At 33.6% G+C, this 19,454-nt stretch overlaps 1 protein-coding gene across 6 annotated transcripts in view; it reads right to left on the bottom strand.

Moving 5' to 3' along the window:
- Positions 1-12,798: 12,798 nt before the first annotated feature.
- Positions 12,799-19,454, bottom strand: part of nahoda (DOMON-like domain-containing protein nahoda) — a 142,612-nt gene continuing 135,956 nt past the window's right edge. For all 6 annotated transcript variants that reach the window (XR_012408368.1, XR_012408369.1, XM_073954870.1 and 3 more), the window contains one exon: positions 12,799-13,633. Coding sequence is in view for 4 of the 6 variants with exons in the window: in XM_073954870.1 (XP_073810971.1) it covers positions 13,019-13,633 (615 nt within the window). In the remaining 2 variants the exon portion in view is untranslated. The remainder of the gene's footprint in view (positions 13,634-19,454) is intronic.

The raw sequence follows: 19,454 nt of genomic DNA, 5'->3' as shown, positions 1-19,454 counted from the left end.
ATATTTAGGGTTCTTAGTGACCAAAAAACTTATATTCGAAATAATTATGAACGTAGGTGCATGTTTTGGTATAGCCCCATATAACGGTACCTCGGTATAACGGATTTCGGAATCCCCATATCACGGATTTTCGGTATTTTGAGAATTTTACCTACAAGTTTTAACCGAATTATCTGTAATTTGAACATTTGACATTTGAAATTCTTAGTAGTCACCACACCTCTCCACCAAAAATTGTCAAGAAAGGTCGATGTATTGATAAAGCTCCCATATAAAACTACCTCCCGATTTTCTGTAATATGATTTTAGCTACAATATTAAACCGAACTAGCAATAATTTGACATTTAAAGTTCTTAGTGGTCACAACACCTCTCCATAAAAAATTGTCAACATAGGTCCATGTTCGGATATAGCTCCCAATTTTAGCTACAATTTTTAACCGAACTAACTGTAATTTCACATTTGTAGGTTGTAGTGGTCACCACACATCTGCATCAACAATTTTCAACATAGCCCCAATATAACGATACTTCCCGATTTTCGGTACTTTGAGGATTTTACTTAAAATGTTTAACCACGTAGGTCCATGTTTTGGTATAGCCCCAAAACAAACCTCCCGATTTTCCGTACCTTAGCTTTATTTTTTGGACGAACTATCTGTAATTTGAAATTTAAAAGCCAACAAAAATTCTGCAACAAAAATTGTTCATTTAAGTTCATATTTTCGTATAGCCCACATACATACCTCCGAACTAGCTGTTAATGACATTTACCCCCAGTTTTTGTAAAAAATTTTATTCTTCTCACACGAATTGTCAAATTTTGTAGATCGATTTACTCGCTTTAGCGCAAATGTAGAGAGCTGATTTTTAAATGAGGAATCCTTAACGATATATGGAACGGGTATACGAAAAATTAGATGTGTATGTCATCTGGGGGCTGAGCTATGAATGCCTAAATTATTACGAATAAAAACGAACGAACAAAAAATAAGTTACAAAAACTGGGGGTTAAAGTTCCCACGTTATGTACCGATTTTCGGTATTTTGAGAATTCTAGCTACAATTTTTAACCGAATTAGGAGTTATTTGACATTAAAGGCTCCCATAAAAAACTGTCAACATAGGTCCATGTTTTATTATAACCCCCATATAACGGCACCTCAGCATTTCTCGCCCACCAAAATTTGTCAACATACATAGATATAGGCACCATAAAAAAGGGCATCCCGAATGAAACATTTTATGTACATTATCTGACATTTTAACGTACCCACTTAAAGTTGGGGACAGGAATGAAAACTAATTATTCCATTTTAGTTCAGAATATTTTATGGTGGAGGGTATGAAAAGTTCGGCCCGGCCGAACTTAACGCTTTTTTACTTGTTTTATTATGTACTGAGAGCTTTCAACAAGTTTTTTCTGTACTTTGTAGCAGGGGTCCCAAGTTGGTGGTTTTTCCGCTACTTGTGGTGATTTTTGACGTACAAAAACCACTGTTTTAGCAGGAATGTCAACTGTTTTAAGGTAAAAATCGCTACAGACCTATGGTGCGTATGTGGCTGTAGCGATTTTTACCTTAGAACAGTTGGCATCCCTGCTTTGTAGTTGGATGGGATAACAACAACAATATTGACTGATACTCGAGAACGGGGATTGCAAAACAAAAGCAACAATAGAATATTATTAAAAATGGTAGTGTTATCGGTGTAAATTAACTGTACTTTTGACTTAAATTTATCTTCTGGGACTTGGTAGTATCATTTTAGAAAGAGTTTGCATTTGTTATCTTAACAGGGTTGCCACTTTCTACCACTTTTCCCAGGGTCTGGGGAAAATATCATAATATCCTCAAATCAAAAATTTTTCCCTCATATAAAAATTTAAATTTTAAAATATTCATTCGGAAATTGGATTAATATCAACCGTTCTTTTGTTTGCCACATAATAAAAGAGATAAACAACCGAATAGTGGTAAACACAATACATCCTGGTGTAAACCCCTTGAGGCCATCGGCACATTGTGGCTAGAAACGTTGAGGAAACTTTAAAAATAATGCGAATAGGAACCCCCAAGTATTAGTTGGGGCTCTTATTTCCGATATATGGCTCAGAGTACTTCGCAGTAGAAGTTTTGAAAACAATTTGAAAAGTCCTATGTAAATGGGCCTAAGGAAATGTTGTAGCTGTGAAAATTCTCCACAAGATTGACCTTTATGATATTTTCGTAGGTTTTACCGTTTTTGAGATATAGAAGTTCAAATTGAGACAATGCACTGACCGTATCGCCTCCTTATAAAACAATATCATGCTCAGTGCACCTTAACTACCTTTTTATGAAAACCGCTTACACATGAGATTCTGAAACAGCAATGTTCATAGATAAGAAAAATAAAAAAAAAAACTGAAAAATCGCCGGATGGATTTTTAAATAAATCGCGATCAAAATTCACAATTTTAGGATTTTTTTAGGTTTTCACGATTTTGTTTCGAAACCTCAGTCTAAAGAAAATGTTGTAGCTGTGAAAATTCTCTACAAGACTGACTTTTAGGTTTTTTTCGTAGGTTGTACCATTTTTGAGATATAGAGAGAGGTTCAGTTCAAATTTTTAGGTTTTTATCTTAAGTCTTCAAGATTTTGCTTGGAAACTGCAAGTCATATCAAAATGGGACTAAAGAAAATGTTGAAGCTGTGAAAATTCTCTACAAGATTCGATTATTAATTTTTTTCTTAGGTTGTACCGTTTTCAAGATATATAAGTTTAATTTGGGAAATTGCAGTAATGACATTGTTTTATAAGGAGGCGATACAGTCAGTGCATTGTCTCAAGTTGAACTTCTATATCTCAAAAACGGTAAAACCTACGAAAATATTATAAAGGTCAATCTGGTGGAGAATTTTCACAGCTACAACATTTTCCTTAGGCCAATTTACATAGGACTCGCTGTTTCTAAGCAAAATCGTGAAAACCTAAAGAACCCCTAAAAAAGTGAAATTAAATCGCGATTTATTTGAAAATCCCTCCGGCGATTTTTTTTTTGTTTCTTGATATTTTTCATCTATGAGCATTGTAGTTTCAGAATCTGCAAAAACTTCCCAGGTGTAAGGACCTTCCATTTAAAATTAGTTAAGACGCACCGTGAAAATGTATCATATCATTACATATGTATATATCATTTTATATCATACTAGCTGAACCCGGTGCGCTTCGCACGCCGACTAAGATAAAATATAAAGGAATAACTATAGTTATAATAACTTTAAATGCTGTCATTTTTAATAATTTAATGAACAAATAATGGAGATAAGAAAGCGTTCTCTACCCGCTCAGTGCTGTGTATTGTAATGAAATCGGCGAAAATATATGTACATGGGAGCTATATCCAAATCTGTGTTTGGTACATAAAATACATGAAATCGGTCGAAAATATATATGGGAGCTATATCCAAATCTGTATCGATTTTAAAATAATTGGCATACATATTTCTAGACCAAATTCTTCCACACATTCCAAATTTCACGGAAATTGGACATAAATAGCGTGTTTGGTACATAAAATCCACGAAATCGGCCGAAATGTATATGGGAGCTATATCCAAATCTGAACCGATTTCAATATAGTTTGGAAAATTTATTTCTAGAACAATATTCCCTTCAATATTCTAAATTTGGAGACTGCATCTGTAACCGTTCGTTAGATATCAGCATACAATTATGTTTATAAGTTGTTGGTTTCATATCTCGGAAACCGATTGGACTTTCATTTTTGGATCTGTGGTAAACTTGTAGCTCTATTTTTAATAACAAAAATGAAGGCCGATTGGCATGATAAAAGTGGCTATTTAGCACGTTTCCAAAAAATTTGGCCTTATTTCCTTCACTTTATCTGATTATTTTTTCATTAAATTCGAAAAATAGTATGGATGTTAGTTGCTTTTCTGATACGTAGGACTATTTTCGACCATTATAAATATTTTTTGAGAAAATACCACCGATATCTTTCACTATGTGGTAAGTTTTTCCTTGGAAAATTTAAATTTTGTATGTATATTTATGATCATCTGTGCTGCAGTGATGTACTAAAGGCAGTCACGATCCACATTTGTACAAATATTGTCTGTATTTCGTATTATTTTTATTCCAAAATAGTTTTCAACTGTAAAAAGTTATAAATTAATAGCTTTTAACAAGTTAATTTTACTTGGCTTACTTGCACTGCTATTATTTTGCACACGAAAAACCTTCCTGAGCAGAAAACTTTAATGGTGTTTCTTTATAGTTGCATATTTATGTAAAATAGTTTAGTCCGTGAGGTCTGGCACCTTATAAGAACTCGCCTGCTGCAGATAATTAAATTGCTTTAAGGATATATAGCAGTATTATTGCAGTTTTCGTACATAGCAGTTCCGTACTGCTATTATTTTGCACACAACTTTAGATATAATTTTATTTCATATATCATATCAATTAAAAGTGGTTTGTGCGGGACCTTTTTCAATATTTAAATGGAATAAATGTTATTATAGTCAATAAGAGACACAAGATCATACATTCGTGCAACAGGAAATATTTTTTTTTAAGTTTTTTTTTTCATTTCGTATTATTTTTTTTTTTTTAATACTTAAACGTTAATTTAGTCATTAATAGGCAAACGTTCATTCGAGGGTTCGATTCCCCGGCCAGGCAACATCAAATGTTCAACGGTTGCTCAATACCCCTCAGAAATGTTGGCAACATTTCCTGAGTATTTCAGCCATGTAAAACTTCTCTACAAGTGGTGTTTTAAGACACGCCGTTCGAAATCGCCGATAAACAGTAGGTCCCATATCGGGGTGCACTCATTGATATGAGAGAAGTCTCCCTTGTTCCGTCTGGGATGTTTGAAATAGACCATTGTATCATATCGTCCGAAGCGTTTTTGCCGCCCATTGTCTTTTTCCGAATATTCCGTCTTTGTTTCACTCTCAACAATTAACTAATAACGACAAGTTATGACGCGTCAAGAGATTACGTGGGTTATCATGAATGAAGTTTCCCCGTCTTTCCGCAGTTGCAACTTAAGGGAGAAAGTGAAAAATTTCACGGGGAATTGCAGTTCATGATAACCCCCAACATCTCCATATACCCTTAAAGTAATTAAAACCCTTAATTGCAAACAATCGGGGTAAATGACGCGATTTTATATTATTTTGCAATTATTTACTTGACACAATACAAATACATACTTATCCTTTTTTCCACAGAGAAGAATGGAACCATGTTTGGGTGAATATTGCGAAAAGACTTGTTTTGGGGGTCGAAAACGGCAAAGTGCGAAAATGCGTTTAAATAAATATTTTTGGCTGATACTATTTTTTAAGACAATGTTATGCGTAAACTAGCAACGGGCCATGTATATTTAAGGATTTTTTCAACCCACGGGACTGACATAGACCCACGAAATGATATTTAAATATTAAATTTTGTAAGATTCATTTGTCCTTTCATTGTTTTAATTAACTACAGCCTTGACTTCGAAATCGGTCTATTTCAAATAGACAAGCACAATAATCTGTTTAAACTGTAGATAAGGTATGCGTTAATATCTGAAGACCGTTAAAATGGAACAATAAAATTTAATCGTTTTTAAGATGGAAAGACCTAAAAATTAACGAATATGGAAGCATTTTGTAACAAATCCAAGCAACTCAAAGGCAATTCTTAGCAGATATTGCAAAACAGTTTATAAATTTCCAAATGTTAATAAAATGGCAAAACATTTGGTCAGCTGCGTCAAGTGCCCAATTACGTTAAGAAGTGAAGTAAGTGAAATGATTCCAAGTGAACGGAACATGATATGGGTTTAAAATTTAATGTAAATGTAATGACGGATCTAGCAAACTATAAAGCTAGAGAGGATATATGGTCAAAAGATTTTGTATGGAGCTGCGTACAAGAAATATCTCCTACTACATGGTGGAACAGTATTTGCGTCACAAAAGAACTTAGCAGGATAGCGGTTCGTATTTTGACTGCTCCATGCACATCAGCAGCCACAGAACGGTCATTCAGTACTCAAAGTTTCATCCAGTCCAAAAAGAGAATCAGATTAAGTGCAGATACTGCTGCAAAAGTATGTTTCATATCTCACAATTGGAATCTCTGTAATAGAGCAAAAAACCCAAGGTGTAATTCCCAGAAAAATATATGCCCTGACGGGGAAACCTTAAATTTGTCTCCATTATTGGAAGAAACACCATCCACGTACAGTGGTATTACCCACTCTACGCCTAACTCTTCTATAATTTGTATTTGGAGTGAAACTGATAGTGACCGTTATGTTATGATCTAATATTGTTTAAATAATATGTTTACTTGTTCATTTTAACTTGTTCTGTACGCTGTGTAACTGTACATTAATAAAATTTATTATAAAATGGACGATATAATACTTCAGACTGCATTTTGTCCCAAATTTCTTATTTAATAGTTTTTACCCAAAATTTGGGTAAATACCCGGGTATTTACCCATTTTTACCCAATATACCCAAATTAATGGGTATTTACCTTTTGGGTATTTACCCATTTCCCATCTCTACTTTTATTTGAAATTATTTTTCAGCCAATTGACAAATAAAAATTCTCAATTTTGTTTTTTATATTTTTTTAAATACCAAAATAAAAACCCTGAAAAGGTATTTAAATGGTATTTACCAGGTATTTACCCAAGTTTTGGGTAAATACCGGGTAGAATCCCATCTATATCTATTTGGATATAGCTCCCAAATACAATTATCATATTCACAGTGGTGTAGGGTATCATATAATCGGGCGCGGTCGACATGATCCTTTCCTTATTGACTATTTATTTTTCCTCTGAATTTCTACTTTTTCTTTATGGTTTCAAGTTGTATTTGATGGTTTGTTTAAAAATCCTATGATAAATTAATTTAATAATTATCATGGATTGAATAATCTCAAATTTACATTAATTATACCCACGGTAATGAGTCCACGGTAACGATGGAAACGTGACTATTCTTGGATTTAAATGTGGAAATCTTCAAAATTTGTTACAAAATATAATACAATTCAATGAAGGCTTAAGAAATGAATACACCATTGCTATAAGTTTGTAGATTATAATATAAATAACGGAAAAAATACTCCGCACGGGAATGACAAATTTTCATGAACATGCACAAAAACACTAAACACTTCAGTTCTCAAACAATTGACTATACATATTTTTCACTTCTGTCGATTATCTTTAAAACTAAGGGGAATTGTCGTTACATTGACAGATTACATATTGACGCCTCCAAACAATAGTATGCTAAGTCGACTTAGCATGTTTTCAAGTTCTTTACATTTTTATATTTAACGTCCTTTAACTTAAATTCTGTCAGATTTTGGTAATGATCGGACAATCCGAACAGAAGTTATAAACAAATATTGACTTAGCATAGTACTGAAGTTCAAAAAAATTTCCAAACTTTAAGAGCTTCTCCTGCAAAACTCACTTTTTAGACTTAGCATACTATTATTTGGAGGTGTCGATATTAACAAAAAAAAACGGGTTAAAGCAATTGTTTCTTAATAAACACATTGGATCTTATGACCAATTTTTTAATATAAATATGTAGAATCTTTTATTTTGATTTTCGAGCCTCGTTAAAGGACATTTTGTTTTACTTATTCCGTTTCTAAGAATTTAAAGTTTTTTCAATATTTTTAACCCTAAATGCGTCGGGACACAGAAACAAGTCTTTTCGCAATATTCACCCTATATTGAAATCGGGGTTTTTTGGATCATTATTCTTGCAAGCTTTTTTAATCATTTTTTGTTTTTCTCCATTGAAATATGTTGCATTTTTCGGAATTTTATGACAAAAACGGTGTATGGTGTTCTTGTGCGTTGTTGAGAATAAAACGCATTTTACATTTAACATGTAATAAATAAAAATAAAACGAGATAATTTAGTTGTTTTTGTACATTTTATTTACTTATTTATTAAAAAAAACTTTATTATTTTTAGAAATTAATGTTATCAATTTTTAAATATTCTTTAATAAAACAAACTAGTTAAAAGAAAAATTTTAAATATAGAAACAAAAAAAAAACTTATTGTTAAATATTTGCTATACATATGTATATGGTGTTTTGTTTATATTTATGCATATAATTAAGGATAAATATACATACATACAAATTACAATATATATAAAATAATAAAAAAATTAACATACACAATCTGTGACTATGCCATGGATTTATATAAAAAGTAAATCGCATTTATATTATCCATAATAAAGATTTCTGTAGGCCTATTCTGTAACTTTTATTGATTGAAAAGTTGTTAAAATTTCTTTTGTTTTTGTAACAACTACAAAATAAAAAAGAAATTGTTGTAAAATAAACCATGAGTAAAGTTGTTAAAAAGTTACAGAATAGACACGCTGTTCTTTTGCTTTTAATTTAATTTATATTTAAAAAATAACAATAGAACATAATATATGGATTAATATAATTAAGTTTTTATACACAAATACAATGAGGTTATTATAAATTATAACGCTGCAAGACAATGTCTCACATTTTCCATACTCTGTCATTTATTCATTTATCGTTGTATACATATTTGGGTATACAATAACAAACATAAATTTGATATTTATTCATCATTCTTATATTGGCTAAATTACAAACAAATATTTACATGACAGTACATCGCATACAATGACAATTCCATTCTAGTATATTGTTATGTTTAAAAACGTTATTGTAATTGCTATAAAGTTTTGTTTTACACCTTCGTTTAAACTTCAACAATGACTAAATTTTATTTGAGGTGATGCAATTTTTATATTAAGTTTTTTTCTATAATTAAAATAGAAAAAATTACAAATTCACTTATCTAATAATTGTCAAAAGAAATGTTGTGAAGATTGGTTTAAGTAAAAGAAGCAAGTGTATGCTTCACAAAATCGATGTGAATCCACTGTGGAAAAAAACTTCTATATAGCTTTGTTCCAGAACTAAAGAGTTTTTAAAATTGTAACCACTTTTGTAAATTTACCCCAAAATGCGTTTCCGTACACCAAAAAGTTGCAAAATGTTCAATTTTCTTTAAGCAGCTGTTTTATGCATAGCAACTATCACGAATGAAAAACAAATTTTGCCGGGCAGAAGGAATTACATATGGGCGAAAAAATAGTGACAGTTGCTATGCATAACATCTACATATCGTGTAGAAGCTGCCTTAGAAACTTTTTACATGACAAATATGGGCGGACAAAATGTTGCAACATGTTTGCCGGCTTCTGATTGACTGACACGCCGATTTTGACATTTGTTCCAGTTTTTTTACGTTTCTGCCATAATACCGATCCTATACTTTTTGAAAAAAATATATGTGGAACTCATTTTCGACGGTTTGCTCTTTTGCAACGGGAACGGTGCATATGTTTCCTTTTGGCTCGAAGCGAACAAATGTTTTTGTTCGGTACTGTCATGGCCCAATAATACAGGTACACCAAAACTGCTGATTATCATTCTAGATGTCAAAATTCATTATCATGAATAAAATGAAATACAAAACTTAAACAAGCAATTCACATTAATGCGTTATAGTGAAGAAATGTTGACGTTTAGACTGATTTTGAGGAACTATAATACCGATTGCGATTTCAACTGTCAATTTCATTGCTTAAACTTCAAATGAAATCCAATTGATTTCAGATGACATCTACGCAAAGGAATTGACAGTTGAAATCCACTCGATTTCGTAAATGTAAACGTATTGTTATTCCGGCATGGGTATTGTAAAGCATGACATGACACATTTGTGTTTAAACAAAGTTGACGTGAATTTTATTTATTTTGCATACATTTTTAGCATTTATGATGTATTTGATGTTCTTTTAAAATACGTAAAATAAAGGAATTTTATCACCACAATATAAACGTATTTTTAGTGATGACACTGTCAGGCATTCTTGCTCAACAGAGGTTTTTCGCTACCTGTTACAAAGAAACCACGTTTGGGTTTCTGTAACTGTCATCACTGCATTCGATACCACTTCATTTGCGGGTGGCATAAATGTATTTGACTAATTGTGATATAAGATCGAAAAGCGCATTGGTAGAAATTCAACGATTAATTTTCTCATTTTTTTCATTTTTTCCTTGTGGCAGCTGTCGGTTTGATTAAGAGATGGGAACATCTCAATACCATTTCTCATTGACAATTCTTGTGTTATGCTAGGTTTATATTTACGAAATCCACTCGATTTCAACTGTCAATCCCATTGCTTAAACGTCAAACGAAATCTCATCTGAAATACATTGGATTTCATTTGACCTTTAAGCAATGGAATTGACAGTTGAAATCGAGTGGATTTCGTAAATGTAATTCTAGCATTACTAAACAGTGGAAAAGTCAGCTGTTAAAACTTGCAACATTTTACGGACAATTTTCTACAGCAAAAGTTCTAAGCCAGGGATAGCCAATGAGAGCTTACTGAGAGCAAGTGAGCGTAAATTTCAATGTAAAACACAATGAAATGTATGCTCACTTGCTCTCAGTCATCGCCCACTCCGTTGAGTTTTGGTCTTAAGTTCTATCTTTTGCTTTTTAACTATTTTCCTTGTGGCAATTGCCAGTTTGAGGAAAAAGCTGGCAATGTTTAGAAGAAAACTCTTACCACAAAAAAGTTTCTAATATGGAAATCCATGGAAACTCTTCTCATCTTCTTAGTCCCTATCCAAACCAGAGTGATTTTATTGAAACAATTTTATGAAATTATACGTCACTATATCAAGTTCCATACTAGAGTAATGTCATGAAATTGCTGTAGTGAGGAACTCTATTTGTCCCAGTCCACACTAGAGCGATTTCAATGAAATAATTTCATGAAATTATGCGTTCTTAGATCGAGTTCCCCACTACAGCAATTTTATAAAATTATTTTAGTATTGAACTCGATCTAAGAACGCATAATGTCATGAAAAGTTTTTAATGATTCGATTATATAGTGTGGACCGGGACTTACGAACGCCTAATTTCATGAAATTTTTTAATGAAATTTTTCAATCTAGTGTTTTTGCAGTGGTGAACCCGATCTAAGTACACATATTTTAATGAAACTTCTTTCATGAAACTACTCTAGTGTGGACCGGGATTAACAAATATCTTATATTGTTAAGAAATTGAGTGTTTTAATTAGAAGACCATTGGGTAACAAAAGATGTTTGTCTTAAGCATAAGTGCAAATAATGGATACCTTAAATTATTTCTATTATTTGATGCGTTAAGGATAATGAGTATTTTCAATGACTTTGAATGGTATAGATTGGTTTGAAGCGTATATAGCGTTTCAGATTTGTCTAATATTATATAAAATGACAGTCAATTTAATTGTAATTAGGACTTAATACCATGATAATTTAACTATTATAATCGATTTGTTGTATATTTTCATAAATTTTAAAGGACTCGGTACATAAGCGACTGGCTTCCATAAGTTACGTTATTTCTGGTAGAAGACTAAAGAAAAAGGGCAACCTAATTCGAATTTGGTTCCGACGTTCTGTACTGTACATTTAGACTATGCTGGATTTAGAAAATCCAGAGGATTTAAGTTATCAGTTTCATACAATATATTTCAAATAAATCGAGATAATGCACTTAATCATCGTATAAGTGTATAGTGTAAAAGGCGTTTTATTCTTTTATTAGAAACTGTATACGATTTAAACGCTTTTTATACTTTCATTCAAAACATGTGTTTGGGAATTTACGTCATTTATTTGCCAGATATTCTATGGAATTGACAACTTAAATGACGCATGTTTTAGAAAACATTTTAGATGTAAAAGCCGTTTTAAGCAAGAACGCCAAGCTGCTTATGTACAGAGGACTTAGGACAAATAAATCAAGAAGCAATAGTCTTTTGTGATCAAAAGAGCTAGTGTAAATCCGTGGTTTAATAACCTAATGTAAACTCTAAATGTCAGTTCACAATAAAGCAATTCGTAAGGTGAGTCAGTACAGCCAATGGCGCCACGAAGGTCGAAACTCAATTTTCGCATTTCGAAGACAAATTATAGAGGAGAACGACGGCGGAACTGGAAAGAGGCTCCTTCCTGTATTCGTTTATTATTTGAATAAGAAGGTGTTACACCAGTTGCTCAAAATCAGACCAAACGTCAAAATTTGTTCACAATAACGCATTACTGTGAATTGCTTGTTTATGTTTTGTATGTGATTTTATTCACAATAATTCGTTTTGACAGCTAGAATGATCAGCTGTTTTTGTCGTTGTACCTGTATTATTGCACCATGATAATTAGACATTTGGAAAGCGAACAAAGCAAGCGACGAGTTAATTGAATTTTGGCCTTGAGTTCTCCCAAGCTGTCAAATCAATTATTATTGTGAACATGGCACAATTACCCAGGTAGTGGTATCACACCAGCTGTTCGAATATGAAATGTCAAATCCCTTTATAAAAAATTAATTTTGTTGTAATTTCCCCAACAACATAAAGAACATTTTGACTTAACATATGTATTCAAAATTGTACGATGCCACTACCTGGGTAATTGTGCCATGATTGTGAATTGATCGTATGAAAACGTAATCAAAATTGTTGACAGCTTAAAAGAATTTCAATCAAAATATTATTGTTGTAGTTACTGATTCACCTTATTTATTGCATCCTCCACAGTAGTCTATGGACTAAAATAAAGGCATTATCTAGATAATACAAGATAAAGAGGCTTAATTTCTTTATAATTTGCGAACAACCATGTTTAAAATTATTGATTTCACGCTCTCGTTTATTGGGGTTTTATACAATTTGTACATTTATATTGACATTTGGAATACTTTCTCTAACAAAATAACTTCCAATCTTACTTGTGATACTATTTAACTGTGTAATTTTAAAAAATGACTATTTTTTTCTCTCTAATAAGCAAAGAACAAATTAAAATTACCTTAACGCACCGTTTCTGTTGGCGATAGCATTCTTAGTGTTTTGGATCCTTATTATAATCCACATAGACACGTACCACTTCACCTGAATACTTACGCTGTGATGGCATAAAGTAGAAGTCAGGCGTATCAGCACCGCCATTTGAGACTAAACGTGGATCCTCGCGTGATCTATCACGATACTGAGTACCATTTCTGTGACCATTACGATCTCGTCGATCTTGAGTGTAATAACCTGATGGTTGCATATTTGACTGTTGTTGCATATGCTGTTGGCGGGGTAGTGAATAGGCTCTGTCGGTGTATGAACTGCCCCCACCACGACTATATGATGCCGAGGGCGTTTGATGATCATTACTCTGGGCATGGCCATTTCTTTCACGGTCACTACGGCTACGACCATTGCTGCGATATTCTTGGGTGCTATTGCCATTGCTGCCAACGTTGCCGTTGTACATTTGGGATTTATTGGTAGGCGAATGTGACATTTGTAATGTTGTCTGTTGACTGCTGGACGGACGATTACGTGAAGATTTGTCTTTATGGGATGTACCGTTACCGTTCTTTTCTTCGGTTTCGCCATAAGGATCGAAGGCATAGTTTGTGTTCGATGAATATTCTTTCCATGCTGAATTCTGAATTAGATTTTCCTGCAAACAAATTAAATGAAATATTGAATATGGATCTGTGATTCGAAATCTTTTTAATAACAAATCCTCAACCAGTCAGCATTTTTGTACATTATTAAAAAAACAATAACAATTTCATAGATCATTCATTGGCAATCTTCGATTAGGGCAGATATATTTGTACATCGGATATCAACACTGTTTTTGTTGCATTTTCAAAATTAAAATATCACAGGATTCAGTCATTAATTGAGTTTATGCTATTTTGTCACATACATATGCACATAAATGTTCTGTTCCAGAACTGCAAGAATCTACTTACTAAATTTTACTATCTTTTTCAATAACACAAAGTAAAAATTGTTATTGTAGCTAAAAAAATGTAGATTCTTGCAGGTTCTGGGCAGAAATAAATATGTTTAAGGAATTAATGTGCTTGTAAAAATGATGGCGAAATGCGTGTGAAAATAGTTTTTTTTAGCAGGATTAGTAGATGGAAGAGCATACATACATACACAAATAGAAACAAAGAGATGATAACTGAGGTTAAATGATGAGTACACAATTTCAGATACTTTTTTGAATAACTTGTGGAATAACTCCGCAGATTGGGCATATGGGGAAACAGGAATCGTAAAAACTTTAACAGAAATGTCAAAATCAACGTATCAACCAATCGGAAGTTAGCAAACATGCTGTGAGTTTCTATTTGGCCATTTTTATACCCTCCACCATAATATGGTGGGCACAATTATATTTGTCATTCCGTTTGTAACACGTCGAAATGTTCGTTGGAAACTCTGTGAAATATATATATTCTTGATCAGCATAAAATTCTAAGACAATGTAATCCTGAAGGTCTAACCGTTCGTCTGTCTGTTGAAATCAAGATACAGCTTGCAATTTTTAAGATAGAGCTTTATAATTTGGTATAGACGTTTCTTTTACTCCTACCAGAGAACGGTACATCCCGATTTTCGGTATTTTAAAGGATGAGGCCTCCATATTCCACTGAAATGGCTGAAATTTGGCATTAAGTCTTCGTTGAGGGTTTACGATTTTCATCCTGAAAATTGTCGGTATAGGCCCATGTCCTCATATAGCCCCCATAGAACGGTACCTCCTGGTTTTCGGTATTTTGAAGTTTCTGTAGTGCGATTCTCTTACTTTCCATCTGAAATTTGTCAGTATAAGTCTACGCCTTTATATAGCCCCAATAGAACGGTCCCTCCCAATATTAGGTATTTCCAAGTTTTGGCTCCAATATCCTACCGAAATGGCTGAAATTTGGTATTTGGTCTTTGTTGCCCACGTCTTTATATTGGCCTCATAGAACGGTATACCCCGATTTTCGGTATTTTGAAAGTTTTAGCCACATTTGTCCACTGGAATACCTGAAATTTGGTATTTAGTCTTCTCTAAAGGTACAAAACATCTCTTGCAAAAAATCAGACAGTATAGGTCCACGTTTTAGTGTAGCCCCCATATAAGGGCTGCCTCCATTTAAGATTTGTTGCAGATCTTAGTTACATTTTTCGACCGCAAATCGCAAAAAATCTATACATATACATACATTAGTATATCCGAGTTTAACTATAGCCGGTATTGCCCAATTTTATATATTTCGAGAGTTTTTGTCAATTCGGAATTGTAAATATCGGTCCATGTTTTGGAAAGAGCAACGATTACGCCCCATATGAGCGTTTTCGAAGGGAGTATTATCATTTGGGATATTTGGCTCCTGCAAGGAATTAAAGGAAGAGGAAACTAATTGTTCCTATTCACTTCAATATAGTTCATGGTGAAGTGTATAAAAAGTTCGGCCGAACTTAACGCTGTTCTTACTTGTTTATTAAACGGATTGTGTTATCTGTCGAACAAAAAAACTAAAAAAATGAAAATAGTATTTTTTGAAATTTTGCCTTTTTTAGGCGAAGATCATTTTTTAATGATTTTTGTTAATTTTCTCGTTTAGAGTTAAGCTTGATGTTCTGAAATTATTTGCAAGTGAAAAAGGAAAGCCAAGGACTCGAACCCACATAGTCACCAAATTACGTTACCTGGTTTCATTGGTGGTAAAGCAAATCTTCGGACGTATCGACTATGTAGTGGCTTCTCTGTCCTAGAACTTATCGTTTTTCAAATGCAAATGTGTTTTTGTACATTAACGCGGATACTTGGCCACAGAAATGTATTTTCTTCACGACAAACGCTTTTTTTTGCGCTGACTTTGAAGTTATGAGTTTTTGGCTTTGAACGCTAACACGCCATGACAACATTTTTTGATATGTTTTTCAAGGACGTGGGTTCAAATCCCAGCCGGGCTCAGCCTGTTTTTTATTTTTTGAAATTTTGCCTTTTTTAGGCGAAGATCATTTTTTAATGATTTTTGTTAATTTTCTCGTTTAGAGTTAAGCTTGATGTTCTGAAATTATTTGCAAGTGAAAAAGGAAAGCCAAGGACTCGAACCCACATAGTCACCAAATTACGTTACCTGGTTTCATTGGTGGTAAAGCAAATCTTCGGACGTATCGACTATGTAGTGGCTTCTCTGTCCTAGAACTTATCGTTTTTCAAATGCAAATGTGTTTTTGTACATTAACGCGGATACTTGGCCACAGAAATGTATTTTCTTCACGACAAACGCTTTTTTTTGCGCTGACTTTGAAGTTATGAGTTTTTGGCTTTGAACGCTAACACGCCATGACAACATTTTTTGATATGTTTTTCAAGGACGTGGGTTCAAATCCCAGCCGGGCTCAGCCTGTTTTTTATTTTTTGAAATTTTGCCTTTTTTAGGCGAAGATCATTTTTTAATGATTTTTGTTAATTTTCTCGTTTAGAGTTAAGCTTGATGTTCTGAAATTATTTGCAAGTGAAAAAGGAAAGCCAAGGACTCGAACCCACATAGTCACCAAATTACGTTACCTGGTTTCATTGGTGGTAAAGCAAATCTTCGGACGTATCGACTATGTAGTGGCTTCTCTGTCCTAGAACTTATCGTTTTTCAAATGCAAATGTGTTTTTGTACATTAACGCGGATACTTGGCCACAGAAATGTATTTTCTTCACGACAAACGCTTTTTTTTGCGCTGACTTTGAAGTTATGAGTTTTTGGCTTTGAACGCTAACACGCCATGACAACATTTTTTGATATGTTTTTCAAGGACGTGGGTTCAAATCCCAGCCGGGCTCAGCCTGTTTTTTATTTTTTGAAATTTTGCCTTTTTTAGGCGAAGATCATTTTTTAATGATTTTTGTTAATTTTCTCGTTTAGAGTTAAGCTTGATGATCTGAAATTATTTGCAAGTGAAAAAGGAAAGCCAAGGACTCGAACCCACATAGTCACCAAATTACGTTACCTGGTTTCATTGGTGGTAAAGCAAATCTTCGGACGTATCGACTATGTAGTGGCTTCTCTGTCCTAGAACTTATCGTTTTTCAAATGCAAATGTGTTTTTGTACATTAACGCGGATACTTGGCCACAGAAATGTATTTTCTTCACGACAAACGCTTTTTTTTGCGCTGACTTTGAAGTTATGAGTTTTTGGCTTTGAACGCTAACACGCCATGACAACATTTTTTGATATGTTTTTCAAGGACGTGGGTTCAAATCCCAGCCGGGCTCAGCCTGTTTTTTATTTTTTGAAATTTTGCCTTTTTTAGGCGAAGATCATTTTTTAATGATTTTTGTTAATTTTTTCGTTTAGAGTTAAGCTTGATGATCTGAAATTATTTGCAAGTGAAAAAGGAAAGCCAAGGACTCGAACCCACATAGTCACCAAATTACGTTACCTGGTTTCATTGGTGGTAAAGCAAATCTTCGGACGTATCGACTATGTAGTGGCTTCTCTGTCCTAGAACTTATCGTTTTTCACTTGCAAATAATTTCAGATCATCAAGCTTAACTCTAAACGTGAAAATAGTATTATTATCCGTTCAAAAGTTACAACATTTTGAACAGGAAAAAACTATTCTCAACAGCTGTGGGTGCCAACGCGGTGCAATGGTATGCACAGCCGCCTTGCACGCTAAAAGTCGTGGGTTTGATTCGCCGGCCAGGCAACATCAAATTTCAACGGTGGTAAAATACCCCTTAGTAATGTAGGCGATATTTCCCGAGTATTTCAGCAATGAAAAACTTCTCCACAAGTGGTGTTTTAAGACACGCCGTTCGAAATCGCCGATAAACAGTAGGTCCCATATCATTGAGCTTTATATGAATCAGGGTGCACTAATTAATATGAGAGAAGACTCCCTTGTCGCATTTGGAATGTTTGTGGAAAATTATAACCACTGAGTGGCGTTATGGTATGAATTTCCCCAATTAGGGCACTTTAATGATAACACTGGTCAACACAACTTTTGTTCCATCCGATATTTTTTTGTTTCTAACTCAAATTGGCGAGTTATTTTCAATTCTGGAAACAGTTTTTCTCTATCAGCTCTTGTTCTCGAGATATAACTCAGGGCCCCATTTTACTATTTTTAATCAGATTTTCGTTATCCTTGGTCACAAAATAAATGTTTTCGGGTTCTTTTATTAAGAAGATGCTGTGGGATCGATTTAAACAGTTTTTGCTATATTTATAGTGAATATACATGGAAAAATATATAGCACATGGTAAAAATTGCGTATTTTGAGTACTTTAAACTAGAATTACGTTATCAGGAGGAGAAAAACGTGCCTCATATTGTATGTCAAAATAGGTGGGATGTCTACGGATATCGTCCAGTGAAAATAATGATGTCAAACGGGGTGTAACATCCGTAAGTTTAGCGAGGGTCTTGAAATGCTAAGAAAAATATTTTCAAAAACCAGTAAGGAAAGGATCAAAGTCGGGCGGGACCGACTATATGATACCCACTGTGAATATGTTAAATATATATGGGGGTATATATAAATCTGAACTGATTTCCATATAATATGGTATACTTATTACTGGACCAAATTCCGTCACACATGCCAAATTTTATCAAAATTGGACAGATATAGGGTGTTTGGTGCCGCAAATACGTGACATCGGCCGAAAATATATATGGGAGGTGTATCCAAATTTGATCCAATTTCGATATAATTTGGCACATTTATTTTTAGACCGAATTCAGTCCCACATTCCATGTTTCAACGAAATCGGAAATATGTAGGGTGTTTGGTGCAGCAAATACGTGAAATCGGCCGAATATATATGGGAGCTATATCCAAATGAGAACCGATTTCGATACAATTAGGCACATTTATTTCTAGACCGAAGTCAGTCACACATTCCAAATTTTATTGAAATCGGACATATACAGGGCGTTTGGCGCAGCAAATACGTTAAATCGGCCGAAAATATATATGGGAGCTATATCCAAATCTGAACCGATTTCAATAAAAGTTTGGCACATATATTTCCAGACCGAATTCGGTCATACATTCCAAATTTTATGGAAATCGGACATATACAGGGTGTTTGTTGCAGCAAATACGTGAAATCGACCGAAAGTATATATGGGAGCTATATCCAAATCTGAACCGATTTCGATATAATTTGGCACATGTATTTCTACATTAAATTCGGTAGCACATTCTAAATTTCATCTAAATTGGACGTATATAGCGTGTTTGGTGCACCAAATATCTCAAATCGGGCGAATATATGTATATATGTGGGCTATATCCAAATCTGAACCGATTTCAATATAAATTGACAAACTTATTTCCAGTCCAAATTTGGTGACAATTTCCAAATTACGTCAAAATGGTATTTGGTGCACCAAATACCTCAAATCGGCCGAAAATATATATGGGGGCTATATCCAAATCTGAACCGATTTTTACCAAACTAAATAGCGTCC

Source organism: Musca autumnalis, unplaced genomic scaffold, assembly GCF_047663935.1.
Source record: "Musca autumnalis isolate F117 unplaced genomic scaffold, ASM4766393v1 scaffold_5, whole genome shotgun sequence".
NCBI classification, from domain to species: Eukaryota; Metazoa; Arthropoda; class Insecta; order Diptera; family Muscidae; genus Musca; species Musca autumnalis.
This window is presented reverse-complemented; position numbering and strand designations above follow the sequence as displayed.